The 18,518-nt window shown below is 52.7% G+C and overlaps 1 protein-coding gene across 5 annotated transcripts in view; it reads left to right on the plus strand.

Moving 5' to 3' along the window:
* Window positions 1-18,157, plus strand: part of CD6 (CD6 molecule) — a 44,391-nt gene extending 26,234 nt beyond the window's left edge. Inside the window, exons 2-13 of one of the 5 annotated variants that reach the window (XM_043452391.1) lie at window positions 4,694-4,762; window positions 5,721-6,071; window positions 6,617-6,928; window positions 7,651-7,743; window positions 9,426-9,491; window positions 12,101-12,241; window positions 12,588-12,683; window positions 13,894-14,016; window positions 15,600-15,671; window positions 15,895-16,158; window positions 16,442-16,546; window positions 17,057-18,157. In XM_043452391.1, the coding sequence (XP_043308326.1) occupies window positions 4,694-4,762; window positions 5,721-6,071; window positions 6,617-6,928; window positions 7,651-7,743; window positions 9,426-9,491; window positions 12,101-12,241; window positions 12,588-12,683; window positions 13,894-14,016; window positions 15,600-15,671; window positions 15,895-16,158; window positions 16,442-16,546; window positions 17,057-17,121 (1,757 nt within the window). In that variant the 3' untranslated portion in view covers window positions 17,122-18,157. Of the gene's footprint in view, window positions 1-4,693; window positions 4,763-5,720; window positions 6,072-6,616; window positions 6,929-7,650; window positions 7,954-9,425; window positions 9,492-12,100; window positions 12,242-12,587; window positions 12,684-13,893; window positions 14,017-15,599; window positions 15,672-15,894; window positions 16,159-16,441; window positions 16,547-17,056 lie in introns of all 5 variants that reach the window. The other 4 variants (XM_043452388.1, XM_043452387.1, XM_043452390.1 and 1 more) reach the window with 4 other exon arrangements.
* The last annotated feature ends 361 nt before the right edge of the window (window positions 18,158-18,518 follow it).

Genomic DNA, 18,518 nt, shown 5'->3' on the forward strand with positions numbered 1-18,518 from the left:
TCCATCATCCACTCGGTGCGCATCTACCACCCACCTACCTGTTCCTCGAGACATTGATGGGGCCGGGGCTGCAGGTTCCCTCAGCTACAGTAGCTGGTGTTTATCTGACTCTCCTACGTGGGTGTGCGGGTGTGGCCAGGCCTGCGTTCCCCCAGCCCCTACAGGGACCTGAAACTCTCCCCGCAGGCCTTGTTCTGACACTGGGCTGGCCATCTGGGGCATCGGCTGGGAAAACACCCCACTTTCCTTCAGTGTCTGTACCTCCTCCCTCCCTGTGTCTCTCATTTCCCAGAAGCCAAGGGGAAATCCCACGGGCCTGGGTGACCCAGGAAGGGGAGAAGTGGCCCATTTTCTTGGGCTTCAGGAAAGGTGGCTCTGCAGTGCTTTCATTTTCCCTGTCCTCTGTCTCTTTCACTTCATCCTCCCCTGGCATCTTCCTCTTGCCATCCCAGGCAACGTTCTGCCCCACTCTGCTTGGGACCAGCCTAAAAAAGCTGCCACCTTCCTGGGCCAGGGGTAGCTCTCTCAGCTTCTTTCCTCTCTCACTGGGAAACCCTCCCTTCCTTTCCTTATCCCTCTTGGCCCATAAGTTTCCAGAATGTGGGCTTAACTCAAGACAGTTTTCTGGGTATACACGACAATTTGAGGCTTCCTTGATGGCTCAGAGAGTAAAGAATCTGTCTGCAATGCAGGAGACCTGGGTTTGATCCCTGGGTTGGGAAGATCCCCTGGAAAAGGGAATGGCAACCCACTCCAATATTCTTGCCTGGAGAATCCCCGTGGACAGAGAGCCTGATGGGCTACAGTCCACGGGGTCACAAAGAGCTGGACATGACTGAACAATTAACACACACACACAGGAGAGTTTCAGGTGGTAAATGAACTGAGCATTAAATAACCCTGAGGTACTTAGCAAGAAAAGTTTTCAATTATTTTATTTTCAGTGCTCTGTCATTCTTGCTGGTCTCCTCAAAGAGTCTCTATTTGATGAAGATGTATCTTTCAACATTTATAATGTGGCTTTATTTTTATTTATGGGGGGAGAATATGTCTTTATTCATTTTTATTTTTTGGCCACACTGTGTAGCATGTGGTATCTTAATTCCCTGCCCAGCAATCAAACCCACACATTCTGCATTGGAAGCATGGAGCATTAACCACTGGACCACCAGGGGAGTCCCTAACGTGGCTTTATTTTTAGTGTACTTATTTTTACAATTCCTTTCTGTTTTAGGCAAGCAGTACAAAATACCCATTTATATTGTTATATTTTCTAATTTTTCTGCATACCTACCTCTGTACCTAATCTCATATAGATGGAGTCTATATAAAATCATGTACAATCATCTACATACATGATTTTTTGAAGTGTAGCCTTTTTTCTCGTTCTTTCATCACTTGTTTCTTTTTTCTCTCCCTCTTCTCTTCTCCCACTGGCAAGACCAGCAGCATAATTTGCAGGGCCAAGTGCAATATGAAAATGTAGTACCTTATGCTGCAAAATTGTTAAGAATTTTGAGATGGAGACGACAGAGCATTTGACCAAGTCCAAGACTTTTCTAAGTGCGGGGCCCTCTGATGCACAGGCCACCTGGCTTGTGGGATCTTAGTTCCCTCCGCAGGGATTGAACTCATGCCCTTGGCAGCAGAAGCGCTGAGTTCTAACCACTGCACCACCAGGGAATTTCCACTCACCTTTCTCATTTACCCATTTTCATAACCTGGTCTGTGTTCTTTCATACATTCCTCCATGTTCACATGATCATACCAATTCCCTTGGAAATCCCTCCAAATGGTATAAGTCTATTTTATTCTTTACAAAGGCTGCATAAGATGTTATGATGTAAATGGACCATATTTAGTCTGCAATTTTCCCAACACATTGGCATTCACTTCTTCCAATTGTTTGCTGTTCAAAAAACTGTAATGAATATTTTTACATTTGGGCATCTTTGCATTGTAAAGTGAATTCTCAAGACAGGGTAAAAGTTCCTTTTCAAATGAATTTATTGCAGCAAAAATGTGAATCAAATTTATGGAAAAATGTGAAACATAGGCAGGAACAAGGTCTGGGAAGTGAGGATCCTGCATTGGGCCCCCTGTGAACTAAGGCCTGGATGGAAGGAGGCTGAGAGGTAATGTCTACTTTTGTTTCTGCAGCACAGAAGTCCACACAAAAGTCAGCATCACTTTTTGGGATAAGGGACAGGAAAATGCCCATGACACAGAAAACAAATCGAGTATCGCTGATATCAATAAACTGCCTTGGCAACAGTTGTCCCTGGAGTTGACATCCCCTGCTCACTGTTTCACTCAGTCAGTCAATCAACAAACACTGTGTTGGGCACCCTGGGGGATGTGGGGCTGACCCAGACTTTGGCCCTGCCCTCCAGGGTTTTCTGATCTAGTTGAAAACATGTGTGCCTTTATGTATGAGAAATATTTTCTCAGACCCACAGAGAGGTGTACAGAAGTGAGCTAGAGCCCCCCTAATACACACATACAGTTACAGCCTCATACACACTCATATATACATGCAAAGACCTACACTCAGGGTACACATACTGCCACAATCACATACACACACACACACACACACACACACCCCACAATCACACACACAAGCACTGCAGCCAGCATTCCAATTCCCCCTTTGCCCAGCACACACAGAAATAACAATTACACTGGCGTGCTGGGACCATTGCTGTGGGAACTGAGATTCTGAAATTCTAACTTGAGGGCATCTGAATTCTTGCTCCGACTATGATATTAGCCGCAGAGTCTGTGCTCTGAATTCTGAGTCATTTCACCCTCAGGAGGTCAGGCTAGGCAGCCAACCAGGGAGTTGGTGAGAACAGGCAATTAAAGGTCTGATTATTTTCTGTCTGAGTGATGGAGTAGCCTTGTCGGATGTTTGTAGGGAAGCTGTGTCTGCAGGCACACGCACGCATATGTGTGTGTGTGTGTGTGTGCGCGTGCATGCGTGCGCATGTGCACAGGTGTGTATGCTCATCCAGGAGTGAGTCCATGGAATATTCTCAGATGAGGACGAGATTGTGTAGCAGTCATGCCTGAATCTTCAGCTCTTGCTTCATTCAGGCCAGGCTGGGCTAGGCTGTGATAATAAATACATCTCAAAAATCATTTCATTTCATTCATTTAGTTGTTATTGAGTCACTAAGTGGCTTAATACTAAATAGCCTCACTTCTTACACAAAATTCAAGGTGGGTCAACATCCCCCTCCATCCTGTGGTTGAATCTGGAACCCAGGATCTCTAATTCGGCCATAACAGAGCAGAAAGAGATGGAGGAGGCTCATTGACTCTTACCTACCTTGGCCTGGCAGTGGGCATGTGTCTTTCTGCCTAGACATCAAGGGCTCCAAACTAAGGGCAGGGGAACCTGGAACCATAGAGGAGTTCCTTAGTAAGCACAGAGTCCCAACCATATCCCCGCTTCATGCTTCTGCAAAGCAGAATATCCCTGCCTAGCATGGAGCCCATTCCTTGAAGACAGTTCAGATCCTGGCTCTGCCACTTGCTAGCTGGGTGACTTCAGGCCATGTATCAGCCAGCATCCCAACAGGAAACAGGTGGTACCTTCAAAATAGGAGTTTGAAGGGGTGTTATTTGGAAAGAATAATGTGATAACCAGGTGCTTGGAGCAGCTGAGCTGTCACCACCCTTAGCCAGAGGAGATAAGACCACAGAGCAGTCAATGAGATCCAGAAGGAGAAAGTCAAGCAGAGGTGAGCCCCTGGAGATAAGCAATGACCTTCAGATGAAGGATGAGCCTACCCAAGGGATCGCATGAGCAGGAAGCCAGGAGGATACCACCACGACTTCACGGCTTCACTCCTTCCCTCCCTCCTCTCTCTGGGGGGCTCCCCACTGGCTGAGCCCAACAGAAGCCCAAGGGCCCTATGAGATGCTGATTTAGTCCAAACAGGTCAGCCTCTCAGGCCAAAGTGGACAGAGGTTCTGGAGGAACAAATGGACAGTCTGGCACAGACAACTGATTTCTATTTTCTGGGCTTCCCTTCTCTAATTTCTTAAAAGTGGATGCTAATACCTACCTCACTGTGTTATTGAAGGAAAATGAAATACTGTATGCAAAGACCTGGCATATAGTCGGCCCTCGGCAAATGTTAGTTTCTCAGTATGTGAAGGTACTTCGTAGTCCAACGGCTCTCAGTCTAGGGTGTGCCAACTTCCCTAAAGTCTGGTATGAATTTCTCAAACAAATTTTTCAAACCAAAAGTGTTTTTCCTAATAATAACTCCCATTTTCGAGCTACTTATATATGTGAAGTATTTTACCGGTATTGTCTCCTTTTAGCCTTACAATACTTTCTTAAGTGTTACTATAAATGAATTGGGACTCTGGCCGAGAGCAGTGAGTAACCCCTCTGTGGTCACTCAGCCAGTGAGTGGGTCTGGCCCCAAAGCCACAGTTGTTCCTTTCTGCTCTCCTCTGATTTCTGAGCATGTGTGCACAATAATAGATGAAGTGGGGGATGCTGAGAATTTCCGTGCCCTGAAGGAGGTAAATGCCCCCAAGGTTGAGGGCCCTGACTTAGCAGAGGCCCCATGTAGACACTGCAGGCTCCAATGAGTGCCCCTACCCTTCACCTGTGTGCCCTCCTCAGGCCGGAGTTCACTCACCCACCACAGCTGTTGCTGGTTAATTTCAGGTCATCCATCTCCGACCCCATCTGACCAGCCCAACACCACCAGTGCAGAGAGCCAGACCTTGGAGCCAGGTGAGGAACGATCTTACTGGGCTCATAGGCAGTTTTCTGAGACCAAGCAGGTGGTCTACTGGTGTGATGGAAAAGGGAAATGGGTTTTTATGGTACCAGGGAGGTTCCCTAACTTCAGACAACACTTCTCCTTCCTGACCCAATGCCTAAAATTCCACCACTAGATTCACTTTGAGATCTTAGTGCTACCATCTTTGAAAGGCTATTGATCAAAAATCACACACATGTGGGCACAGTATTCAGTGAGCATTTAAAGAGGATTTGTTGAGAACAAGCTAAAGGACTCTTGGTAGGGGTAGTGGGGTTCCATCAGATGGGGCCTTGTTTAACTCAACAGATGTTTAAGGATCTACTCTGTGCAAAGTTTTGTGCAACCCTGGGCAGAAACAGGAGGCAGGCTCTGGGGAAGAGGGAATCACCATCCACTGAAATGGCCCATCTTTAACTCCATCATCAACCTCATGTCCATCCTTCAAGGCTCCGGGGTCATGATCGCATCCTCCTTGGTAGTAACCTCAAAATAGTGGAGGAGCCTGGGAGGGGAAATATGGCCCCCATAGTACCGGGAGGAGGTGGGAGTGGGGGAGGGGAGGAGGGATGGGGGTGTCTCTGAGCCCACAACCTCCTTTCACACAAAGTGACTCTGGAGGCGGAGGCAAGAGAGAAGAGTTTGTGGGGACTGGACACCCCAGGGTTAACTCATCTTAACCTCTAATCACCTTCGGTCCTATCCTCTCCTGATGCTAAGGAGGACCAAAAGGTCAGGGGAGGAGCCAGCCCAGCCCCCATTTTGCAGACAGGAAGGCTGAGGCCCAGAGCGGGTAGGGGACCGTCCAAGGTCACGCAGCAGATCCTTGGTAGCGCCCTTGGCCACTCCCCTCCCCCCCTCCCCCATTTTCATCCCTGGGTCGGCAGCATCAGCATCTGCCGAGGTTCAGGTGGTGTCTGGCGCTTCCAGGGGAGCGACTCCAGGTCCGTCTGGTGAATGGGAGCAGCCGCTGCGACGGGACAGTGGAGATCTGGTTCAGGCAGTCGTGGCAGCCCATGTGCGGGGCGCTCTGGGAGCTCGATACCTCCCACGCCCTGTGCAGCTGGCTGGACTGTGGCCAGGCTCACCAGCTGGAACTGCCGGTCCTACAGACCCCGGAGCCGCCGCCCGGGGCAGCCGCGGGGAACGCCAGCTGGGCGCCGAACACCACGTGGGTCCTGGCCCCTGCGGTCCAGTGCAGCCGCCCCGAATGGCTGAGCTGCAAGGTGGTGGAGCGCGGCTGCCGCAGCGAAGAGTGGCCGGCCCAGGTCAACTGTACAGGTACGAGCGGACCAACCCGCACCTGCCGCCAGGCCCCTTGCCCGTCCCACCTCTCAGACCTTCGGCCACTGCCCCTCCCTCCCGTCCTCAATTCTGGCCCCTGAGGCCCAAGCATCGCCCTCTGAACTGAAATCCCACCCACCAGCGAGGCAAATACAACTGGTTCCCACACCTGAGGCGCCAGCAGGGCCCCAGGCCCCTAGTACAGTAAACACACCAGGTTCCCAGCATCTCTTAGCTCTTAGGCTCCCCAGGCCCCAGACATGTTTTTCAGGCCCCGCCCACCGGGTCTCTAGCCCCACCCACTAGTCCTCGGCCCAGAGAGGAGATTCCTCAATACCGCCCACCAGGCTACTAGCCCCTCCCGCGGGCTCCCCAACCCGAGGTCCCCAGCCTTGACAGGCAGTCTTCTCGAGCCCCTCTCACTGGGTGTACAACCCTGGGGAACCACTCCCCTGCCCAGTCCCGACAGACGATCCTCTCACCCCTTCCCGCCCTCTCCCTCTTTCCTCCCATCCCCAAACCACTTCTCCTCCCATCCCCAGAAAAACGCGATTTGAAATTGGTGGGTGGTGGCAGCCCATGCGAGGGCCGCGTGGAGATGCTGGAGCTCGGCCAGTGGGGTTCGGTGTGTGACGACACGTGGGACCTGGAGGATGCTCACGTGGTGTGCCGGCAGCTGGGCTGCGGCTGGGCAGTCCAGGCCCTGCCCGGCTTGCACTTTGCCCCTGGCCAAGGACGCATCCACCGGGACCAAGTGAACTGCAGCGGGTTGGAGACTTACCTGTGGGACTGCCCGGGGCTGCCTGGAAATGGGTATTGTGGCCACAAGGAGGACGCTGGAGTGGTGTGTTCAGGTGAGTTGGCGATGCTGAACCAGGGTCATCCAGGACTCACTGTAGGCCTGCTGGGCCTCCGTGAGTGCTGGAGAGACCCACCCTGCCCGCGGGAGGTCCCAGCCCAAAGGGAAGGTGAGACCCAAACAAACATAATCCAGGAGAGAGAGTGGCACATGACCTAAGAAAGGCAGCCAGGTGGAGTTAAGAGGCAGCAGACAGTGCAGAGCTGGAGGGTGAAGCCTGCCCTCCTCCTGGAGTGGGTGACGTTAGAGATGAGGCTCTTCCTGAGCGAGAGTTGGTCACCTGGTTCAGTGCAGCAAGGGGAGCTGGAGGCAGGGAGGTCCTGAGGAGGCCGTCAGCGGCCCCCCGATGAGGACCGGAAGTTCTGGTCCAGCCAGGGCTTCTCTTCTTGTGCCCAAGAATGGAGAGGCAAGAGCGATCTTGTCCAAGGTATATTCTGAGTCAGTAGGTCTGAGGCAGGGCTTTAAAGTCTGCATTTCTAATAGGGTCCCAGGTGATACTGAAGTTGCCGGTCCTTGGACCACGCTTTGAGCAGCAGAGATGTAGACAGCACAGGGTCAGCCAGAGCAGATGGGGCGGACGAGAGGGGCATGCAGAGGCAGAAGGGAGAGCATCTGGAGACCCTGGGCTCTGGGGAGTCTGCATCCGTAGGTCAGGGCTGCTGGGGGTTTCCACCCAAAGGATCCTGACCTGACTCTGACCCCCCCCACCCCCTGCAGAGCACCAGTCCTGGCGCCTGACCGGGGGCACTGACCCCTGCGAGGGGCAGGTGGAGGTGTACTTCCGAGGGGTCTGGAACACAGTGTGTGACAGTGAGTGGTACGACTCAGAGGCCAACGTGCTCTGCCAGGACTTGGGCTGTGGGACCGTGGCCCGGGTGCCCAAGGGGCTGCCCCACTCCTTGTCGGGCAAGATGTACTACTCATGCAAGGGAAGGGAGTCCACCCTCTCCAAATGCTTCTGGCGGTTCAACAACTCCAACCTCTGCAGACAGTCCCAGGCAGCCAGGGTCCTCTGCTCAGGTACCCCTCCTCCTCCTCCCCACTCCACTCCCCCATCCCCAGGGATTCCATCTGAATCCACAGCCTAAGAACTTGTAGCCCAAGGACTAGAGCTTGGGCTAGATCAGGAATGGCAAATACTGGCATAAGAGGGACCGTGGCCCTCACCGTGCCCAGGGTACACGGTATTGATCAGGGTATTCTTTTCCCCAGATCCTTGACACAGCCCTAGAATCATGAATCCAATCTTTATTAAGGCATTATTATATATGAAGCAGTGTTCCCTAGTGACTAGACTTGGCTCAGGAAACGAAACCAATTTGCCATCCTAGGGCTGGTGATCACCATAAAAAAAAATTAGAAGACACTAATAATATTAGTCACAGTGTCTGGAGCCCTAATCAGATGCCAGGCATTCCTGGGGACTTGGTATGTATTTCAGCAAAGCCTCCTACCTGCTCTATGAATTGGATTTCACCGAGTCTAAGATGGCATCGATCATAAGTCACACTATTATTGGGTTTCCCTGGTAGCTCAGCTGGTAAAGAATCCTGCAATGCAGGAGACCCCGGTTTGATTCCTGAGTCAGGAAGATCCACTGGATAAGGGATAGGCTACCCACTCCAGTATTCTTGGGCTTCCCTGGTGGCTCAGCTGATAAAGAATTTGCCTGCGATGCAGGAAACCTAGGTTTGATCCCTGGGTTGGGAAGATCCCTTGCAGAAGGGAATGGCTACCCACTCCAGTATTCTGGCCTGGAGAATTCCATGGACTAGTCCATGGGGTCGCAAAGAGTTGGACGCGACTGAACAACTTTCACTTTCACACTGTTATTCTTTTATGCACCATCCGGGACAAAAATGCTGCCAAAATAAACTCTTGATGTGCCATCAATTGAATTGATTGATATTATAACACCCTATTTCCAAGGTGTTAAAATGTGAAGAAGCAAAAGCGTTAGACTTGAACAAACACAGTGTCAGCATCTCTGTGGAGTTCAGACACCAGGCTATGAATTCCGGCTCTGCTAATTACCAGCTGGGAGGCTTCATTCATGAATATGCAGATGTTGATACCAGGCACTTCACAGAGTAGCTAGGAAATCAGACAGTATCCACTATGGAATGTTGTAAGCCCCCTCCCTTACCAGTCAAATGATTATGATAATGATGAGACTGTCAGTTTCCCACTTCCTGAGGCAGGTGTGAAGAACAAATTCAATACAAGATGGAAATATTTGTGTTGTCTAGCAGATTATACAGAAGGAAGGGCTAATTCTTTCATTAGCCCTTTATTTTAACCAAAGAATCATCCTTGCCTTTAATCCATCAGATCCTCTTTATTGCGGGGTGTGGGACTCAGCCATGTGCCCCGGTGGGAACACGCCCCCAGTTTCAGGCCACTTGTCTGTCCTGTCCACTTTCTAGCACAAAGCCCGGCCACCTAGGTGCTTGGGTGCATGTGCTGAGTGAATGAGCGGTGCTTTCTAACAGGTTCCCGGAGTCTGCTCAACCTGTCCACTACTGAAGTCCCTGCAAGTGGTCAGCCGGTCACAGTGGGTGAGTATCTCTAGGGGCAGTTTTTCAGAAGCTTGGGTGCATGCATGCATAGTGTGTGTGTGTGTGTGTGTGTGTGTGTGTGTGTCTGAGAAAGGGGTCTGATGGTCTGTCCCCTATCCCCCACCTCCAGACAATGAACTTGACTCCCCAACTGTCCTTGGGCTCTCTGGATGTTCTGTGCTCTGCTCACTCACCTGCCTCTGCGTGTCAGCTCCACAGTTCCCTGAATCCTGACCATTCCATGGGCAGGAATCCTCTTCCCACTCTCCATGAGCTGGTGTAGGGCAGGAGGATAGAGTTGGAGAGAGTCAGAGCTGATCTGACACCAGCCAGAGAGTGGGGACACCGAGGGTAGCAGCCAGTGTTTCATAATGTTCTGGGCACTGGCTAGGGCTTTACAGTCATTATTTCCCAACCCTTTAATCCTCCCAGCAGCCCCCTGGGGAGGTCTTCCCATGACCCTTACACAGAAGAAGCAGCTCAGGCTCAGAGGGTGGGTTGCCAGCCTGCCACTGTTGCCTGGAACCTGCATCTGAGGCTCTGAACTCCGAATCCACACTTGGTCTGTCCTCCAGCTGTGTGTAGCTTAGCCATCTCGGGAATCAACTTCTGGGGTCCAACCCTCAGCTGTACCTCTTGCTAGTTGTGTGATGCTGGGCAATTCTTAACCTCTCTGAGCCTCAGATCCTAGACTACAAAATGAGGATGAGAATCACAGTACTTCTCACCTAGCATTGTTGCTGTGAGTCTCCGGTGAAGAGCACACGTCACAACAGGGCTCAGTACACAGTAAGCATTGCCTGGGCATCAGTTATTCTTGTTTATTGATTCAGTCCAGGCGTGGAGCCCCTTGGCAGCCCCAGGATAAGCACAGGGTTCAGCCCTCATTCATAGGCTTACCCCTCCCTCTGCTCCTGGCTCCCTCTTTCAGATCCTCTCCAGAGGCGGTGGGTAGCATGGGGAGCGGACAGAAGGCCACCAAATCCTGCCAGAGAACCTGGCGATGGATGAGGGCACAGAGTGGGAATGAAAAGCTTTAGGGTAAACTCCTGTCAGGACCCCTACACTTACCCTCTCACACTTTTAATTCTTGAGGTTGGGGTAGGGGACCACGCTGCCCTCAGAGGAGCAAAGCACTTATGGAGACCTATTCTCCAAGGATCACACTCCAGCCCATGATCCAGCAGCCCCTCCTTCAGCCTCTGACCCTCTTGGCTCATGTTCACAGGTCTCCCCCAGACCCCCAGCCTAGTCTTTCCCTTGCACCTTCTTCCTGCTGCTAAATCCAGTTCCCACCCTGGCCCAAACTGCTCCATTTTCAAGAGGAGGGGAGAAAGTGAGGACAGGGAGAGGGTGATCCTCCTAGGGGGAGCAGACACTGCTGCCAGTCAGGGGGCCTGGGTGGCTTATCCCCCAGCCTCCCATGTTACTGTCACTCCCCTTCCTCCAGCCCTGAAGTCTGCATACCCCAGGCCTTCTGCACTGAGCAGGCACATGGGTGATGAGGGTTAGGGTTTCACTGTGGCCTCCATCTGTTCTCCATGCTCTGCGTTATTTTCAGCAGGGGTGGGGCCAGGAGGGAGGGGAAGGCAAGCAGTCACACCAGGGCTTCAGGGCCGGAAGGTCTGGAGTTCTGGCCCTCACCCCTGCCCTCAGGGAGTGCAGCTCCAGTAGGGAGGATGCATCTGGGCCAAGGGAAGGAGATCTCTCTCTCTCCTGATGATCTGTTCCCTGCCTGCAGAGGCTCAGAGCCACCTCCCCTGGGAATCCAGCCCTGGTCTAACCCACTGAGAATCAGTGTCCCTTGGAGGGATGCACGCCTGTCCGTACCTTCATCACACCAGGCATCTCACTGAATTGGACTGAGTCAGCTTGTCCATCCATCTTCCCATTAGACAGAGACAGAGACCCTCAAGGCCTGTGACACTGCTGTCCTATTTGTCTCCCCAGGTCTAGTGCCTGGCACATTGTGGGTGTTCAGTGATTATTGAGCAGAGACAGATCCATGTGGGCTGGTGGCCAGGAGAAAGTTTCATTCAATGACTCATTCAGTATGCATTTCTCAGGCACCTACTATATACTAGACGGGCTTCCCAGGTGGTGCAGTGATAAAGAATCTGCCTGCCAATGTTGGAAATGCAGGAGATGTGGGTTTGATCCCTGGGTTGGGAAGATCCCCTGGAGAAGGAAATGGTAACTCACTCCAGTATTCTTGCCTGGAGAAACCCATGGACGGAGGAGTCTGGCGGGCTACAGTCCATGGGGTCACAATGAGTTGGCCACAACTGAGCGACTTCACTTGGGAAGATCCCCTGGAGGAGGAGATAGCAACCCACTTCAGTATTCTTGCCTAAAAAAATCCCATGGACCGAGGAGCCTGGTGGACTATAGTCCAGGGGGTCACAAAGATTCAGACATGACTGAACACACACTGTATACCAGGCACCTAAAAGCAGATGGGAAAATTGGAAAAAAAAAAAAAGAAGGGAGGAAAAGGAGAGGTCCGAAAGGGAAGTGGGTCAGGTGCAGAGAGGAAGGAGAGGTGAGATAGACAAGGAGAAGTCCATGTCCATTCCTCTTTCTCCCTGATTTGGGGTTCTTTCTTCCAGAATCTTCTGTGATGGTGAAAACGAAGGACTGGGAACCTCGAGAACTAATGCTCCTCATCCCCTGCATCATTCTGGGAGTTCTCCTTCTGGTCTCACTCATTTTCATAGCCATCATCCTCTTGAGAATTAAAGGAAAATACGGTAGGTGCAGAGTCCTGGGAGCCACGGGAAAGACCCAGGGATGAAAACAAGCAGACCTGAGGCACAGTCTTCCCAGGGGGATGTGAGCCATGGGGGTCGCCAGCAAGACTGAAAGTGATCCAGCAATGGCCACCCAGCCCTGGTCCCAAGATGCACCTCCTGATGGGAAGGATTTTCCCAGCATGCCCTTCAGAAGTGGTCCACGGGAGGACCGCATTGTGTGTGTGTGTTTAGGGGCGTATGGGGGCAGGGAAGGTGGGGAGGGAAGTGTCTCTATCAGAACAGAAGCAGGAAGACTGGAAAGGCACAAAAAGTGACTTGTAGAATCTCTGCCTCCCCCCCCCAGCCCTCCCCGCTGTGGTAAACCACCAGCACTCACCCACCACCACCCCGGCAGGGATGGAAAGCTATCAAGAGGTCCCCATCACCATCACCAAAGAAGGTAGGATGTCGCCTGCCCTGGGGGTGGGGAGGGCAGGGGAGGACAAAAAGGGAATACTCTCTGGAGGGTCAGGACTGCTTAGGTCAAAGCAGTGCCCCAGCTGGAGAAGAATCCTGGACCAGCCCATGCATGCTCACGGGTCCTTGAGCAAGTCCAGCCTCAGTCTGGGCCTCAATGGGCAGAGGACCTTCCAGTGCATCATCCTAGAGCTCTAGGCTTTTGAATTCTGGACCAAAACAGGCCCAAGGCATTTTGGACCTTAGTTCTCAAGGAGAGCTGTGTTCTGCTAATTGGCCAGTAGGTTTGTGACATCACCACCTCTTCTAATAGTCTGCCCAGAATCAGCCTGTCTGTAGAGCCCCATCAAAGTTTTCCTGGAGCATAACTGTATTTCATATTTTCCAAATAAAAAAAGGCATCAGTCATCCATCTTTAATGATATACTCTTGAAAGTCTTGTGAAGGAGTTTGAGTTTAATCTCATGTGTTATGAATGTTTTAAATCACCTTTATTTGAAAGAGTTCAATGACACAAAACCAATACAAAACTCAGACAAATATTATAAAGATTCTTTGCACACAGGATCCATATATTTGAGAAGAGAATATGAACACAGAACCTAGCACAAGGGTAAGCCCAGAGCAGCCACTCACTGAATATCATGGTCTAGAGGTTAAGAGCCACACTGCCTCTTCTCTGGGCCATGTGAGACTCTCTCTGTGCCTCAGTTTCCCCAGCTATAAAATGGGGACCCTAACGTAGCTGCCTCACAGAGTTATTACGAGCACTAAATGAGATATTATTGGATTGACCAAAAAGTTCATTAGGGTTTTTTTCCATATGATCTCCTGCATTGGCAGGCGAATTCTTTACCACTGAGCTACCAGGGAAGCCCTCTGTAAGATCTTATGGAAGAAGCTGGATAAATTTTTTGGACATCCCAATATTTGTAAATGTTGGAATAGGGCCTGGCATGTAGTGACTACTATGTGCTTGTTAAATTAAAAAAAAATTGTTATTTGGTTCCCTGTGTTTGAAATGGATGGGGGGAGCTTGGACAACCCGGGCCTGACAGTCTTGCACAAGGTGGGCTGCCTGGCATGCTCCCCGCCCCTCCGTCTCCGGTCCCCAAAAGCCGTGCTGTCTGCCGCCTCTCTCTGCTCCTTTCTGTCCCCTGCCTTGCCATGCCCCCACTCTGTTCTCTCCCCAGTTCCCAAGCTGCCCATCCAGGTCCAGGCCCCGTCCCCCGAAGACTCGAATTCCAGCTCGGACTCAGACTATGAGCACTATGACTTCAGAACCCAGCCTCCTGTGGCCCTGACCACCTTCTACAGTGAGTGCCTGGGCCCGACTCCTGAGGGCCCACCTGCCCGCTCCAGGGAGAGGGCCCAGCTGGCTGGGGAACTGCAGTAGGTTCCCGCCCAGTGACTCCTGCATGTCGAGGGTGGCACCTCCCTTGTTGTGACCACTGGACTGACTCTCCGTGGTCCTGCACTGAGGTTTTCCAAGTGTGTTGTGACCCTGGAGACACCTCAAGGCATTTCTCCTTGGACCACCTTTTCTCTGGTGTTTGTGACCATGCAGGGTCTCAAAGTCAGTCTGTCGACATTCACCTAAATGTGGCTGCATCTCTGAACGACATGAGGGACTCCGGTTCAGATGGCTTCTTGCTCGCTCACACCCCTCCTGTGTCCCATTCTGCTCCATCAGTCTCACCTCCTCTCCCACCTCCACCATGAGCCCAGCTCGCACCCCTTAGCTGGCTTCTCCAGCTCTGCTCTCTGCCTGCTGGGGATGTAGGAGGAGGAAAGGCAGTGCTCAGACAGGGCACACGTGATGCAAGGAGGTCGGAGGAAAGCAGAGACTCTCACAGCCATCGTGAATCCCTTGGGAGCTCATCAAAACTTCCTGAGCCCCACCCGGGACCTACTTTATAAGCTAGGATGAGAGTTTGGTTGTGTGGGACACAGCCTCCAAATGACATCATCCGGGGAAGCTGCAGGGGCCCAGGCTCGTTTCTGGCTGCTCTGCAGTCCCTAAGACATTGCCCTGTCCTCACGGTCCAGAGTGGCTCACTGCCATGTCTGCATTCTAGACCAAGGGAATGGGGGAGGTAAGGCATGCCCCACCTGTAAGGCAGCATGCCAGGGACACCCACACGGCTCCCATTCACTTTCCACCTGCCAGAACTTTAACCCAGCAGCTACAAGAGAGGCGGGGAGACAAAGCTCTTGTCCTGGGCAGCTGAGTGACCAGATGAAGGCCAGAGATCTCTTACTACGTGGTGGGCAGGATGGACACTGGGGACAGCAGCCATCTTTGCCTCCCCCCTGACCCCTGGCTGAACCAGGGCCTCTGGAGGGGCCATGTGGATGATTCCAGTCTGTGGGGCCATGGAGCAGCCTTGGGGAGCCACAGAGATGAGTGTCCTTAGAATCTGAGGTTCTGAGCCCAGTCTTGTAAGATGCAAGACTGGCAGTCCAAAATGCTATTAATATGACACCAAGACTAAAAGTCAGTAGTAACACATTTAAAAGAGCTGACTCCCAGATTCCCAACACTCAAGTCCTTAAGATGCTATGAATCTGCATCTCTCTGATTCTGAAATGGAGGTACTACAGCCCAGGATGCAAAGATACCAGACCTTCGGCTTCCACTCTGGGAAAGCTCCACTTTCTGGCCAGAAGCAGCCTGTACCCAGGCTGGTTTAAGATTGAGGTTCAAGGTCTGCCTGGATTAGGATGTTAGCCTGGGATTTGATGAATGAGACTAAGCCTCTCCATACGTCAGGGTGGTCCTCCTGCCCTGTTCAGCCTCCCGAATCCCACAGAACACCAGCCTCTGCTCCGGGCTCCTCTGGACAAGGAGGTGGAGAGGCTTCCCCACCTCCTTCCTCACCGCCACCTCTGCTTGTAGATTCCCAGCGGCATCGCTTCACAGAGGAGGAGGCCCAGCAGAACAGGTTCCAGATGCCCCCTCTGGAGGAAGGTGAGTCAGCCTGGGGAGAGACGTGGAGGGAGGGAGGTGACTAGGATGCCAGCACTGCCTCCGGACCTATCAGCTCACTCACCTCGAGAAGCATCAGTGCAATCTCCCTCAACAGGTCCTTCCTGACTTTAACCAATTCCCATTGGCAGTAAGTTCTTTTTCAGGTCTAACTTAAAGCCCTCTTGCTGCACTGCATCTTCTTGATCACCATTCTCTCTTTCAGGCCCAGGACTAGAAGAAGTGCATGCTTCCGAGGTCCCACCTGCCAACCCTGAACACTGCATTGCAAACCCTCCCTCCCTGGACCCTCTTCCACATCCTCCAAGGAGCAAAAGCAGCTCCAGCACATCTTCAGGGGAGGTGTACTGTAATAGCCCCAACAGCAAGCGACCTCTATGGAACTCTCAAGTGTTTTCATCAGAGAGGAACCCCCTCCTGGAGCAGCCCCCCAACTTGGAGCTGGCTGGCTCCCAGGCAACTATTCCAGGTAAGGCAGGCCCAGGACTGTGTACCTCCTCCAGCCTCCTATCCTATATGAGACCTGACTGGAGGAAGTGTAAAGCTGGAAGCCCTGAGCCAGGCTGAGTTCACGATTCTAGTCCCTGCTCAGCAGCCACTTGCTGTGTGATCGTGGATAAGTTTCTCACCCTCTCTGGGCCTTTGTTTCCTCAGTTGTCAAGCTAAGGACTTTACTGAGTCTTGAGGGCCTTCTAGCTCTGGCACTTTGTGAACTAGCCTGGCAGAGGGTGACTGGCTCTGGGGTTTTCCAGCAGGGCCCTCAGCTGATGACAGCTCCAGCACCTCCTCTGGAGAGTGGTACCAGAACTACCAGCTGCCGCCCCAGCCCCTTCCTGCTGAGCAGTTTGGATGTCCAGGTGCCAGTGGTGGGGGTGAGGAGGGATCCTGGGAGGGGGCACAGAGAGGGACTGGAGGGTGGATGAATGGGGGAGTTCTGGATACATCAGCTCAAGGGGAAAAGAAGAAAAATAGTGAGTTTTATTTTTTTAATGCAAAAAAGAATTTGAGAAGGTAGAGAAAATGACTGAAGGTGGGATGGAGAGAGATTCAAAGAGGTTACCTTGAGAAGAAGTGAGCTCCCCATTAGTGGAAGCATTCAAGTAGAAGCAGCTAGATGGCTCCATGGGAGAGATGGTGGTCACAGAGCAGCTCCCAGCACTTGGGGACCACAGCCCTGCTCTACAAGACAAGACTCTGCCTTCAGGACTGACATTCTATCGAGGGCAGTAATCATGAACAAGATGATAAGATGGTCTCACATAGCATCATGGGGGAGAAGGAGGTGGGTCCAGATCCACTCAGCTCTGTCCCTGCTCAGCAGGGGCAAGACTGGGCCTCTCACTGACCTGAGCCTCCCTGTCACACAGGGTCCCGCGCTCCCCAGCCTGACTCCTCCTCCGATGAAGAATACGATGACATCGGAGCGGCCTAGCCCAGGTTCAGCTCTGTGTGCTCCCTCTCGCCAGACTCCTGCTCTGCCAAATCCCTCTGCTCCATGCCCCACCCCACCCCCATCCTCCCCGATCATCCCCCTGGGGGCTGATAGTCCTCCCCTGGAGACTGGAAAGGAAACTCCACACCTCTTATGGCTCAGCCTCCACCCATCAACAGAACCTCCCAGCACAGCCCTCCTCCAGCCCAAACAGCAGCCCCACGGCACAGGCACTACCCCTGAGAGGTAGTGAGCTCTCTGCCTCGGGGGTGAGCAAGCAGCAGAGTCTGGGCCACTTCTTGGCAGGCCGTGTGGAGGGGCTGGACTGGATGATTCCTGGGGCCCCTTCCAGTTCTCGTGTGTCTGGGGCTTTGGTTGCCTGAGTGTCTGACAACTCAGGGTTCAGAGGTACTGCTGGGGGCAGCGGAGCCTCACGTGCAGGAGCTGTTGGGCTGGTGTTGCTCTGACAGGTGGGTGCTGGGGCTTGGGGAGGCGGGCAGCAGCTGATACAGGCTAATTTCAGCTTGGTACTTGCATCAGCAAGGAGTCCAGCCATCCTGAGCACAGCCAACTGACAGCAATCAGGACGGCTGCCCCTCCCCAACCACTGGGGCTGGGGCTAGAGGCCAGCCCTGCCTCTAGAGATGCTTGGAGCCCATCAGGGACACAACCCTGTTCTGCAGTGACCATCCCTGGACAGCGGATCCTTATTCTGAGCCTCCTACAGTTTACAAAGACGGTCCCATCCAGGCCCCACCCCCACCCCCATCCCCAGAGGCCCAGAGTGGGGCCCAGCCCCCGTGGGGGCAGAAGCACAGAGACGTCTTTCAGGAGGGGCCCGGAGGCTGCACTAGGCCCTGGGTCCCCACCTGTCTGCTTGGATTGATGGGAGCGTCCCCATGAACGTTGTCATCAGTGTTACTCCTGGAGCTGTAAACGCGTCCAGGCAGCCTCCAGGGAGAGGCTTGAGGGCTCAGAGCTAGCTTCTGGTGTCCTTTTCTGAGTATCCCAAGATTAAACTCATTGCTGAATGAGACTGGGGCATGCAGTGACAAGTCCTTGAACCCACAGAACTCAGGCTTCGTGTGTATGTGTGTACGTGTGTGTGTGTTGTGTGTGTCGGGTGGGGGCAGCTCTGTCCATTGAGGCGGAAATGTCAGGGCAGATTGGAAATGTACTGTGGCCCGGCACCGTGAAAAGTGCTAGGGGTACAGCAGGCACAGAGCTTGCTCTCCTGGAGGAGATGGATGGACGCCTGTGAGTTCAATACCACCCGCCTCCCTGATCTGCCAACCAGCCCTGGATCAGTGGGGCCAGGGGGACACTGTCCCCCAGGGGGACATTTTGATCTGGCTTCTAAGAGCTTCTGAGGCAGGGGAAGACGAGTAGATTTTATC

Source organism: Cervus canadensis, chromosome 29, assembly GCF_019320065.1.
Source record: "Cervus canadensis isolate Bull #8, Minnesota chromosome 29, ASM1932006v1, whole genome shotgun sequence".
Lineage (NCBI taxonomy): Eukaryota > Metazoa > Chordata > Mammalia > Artiodactyla > Cervidae > Cervus > Cervus canadensis.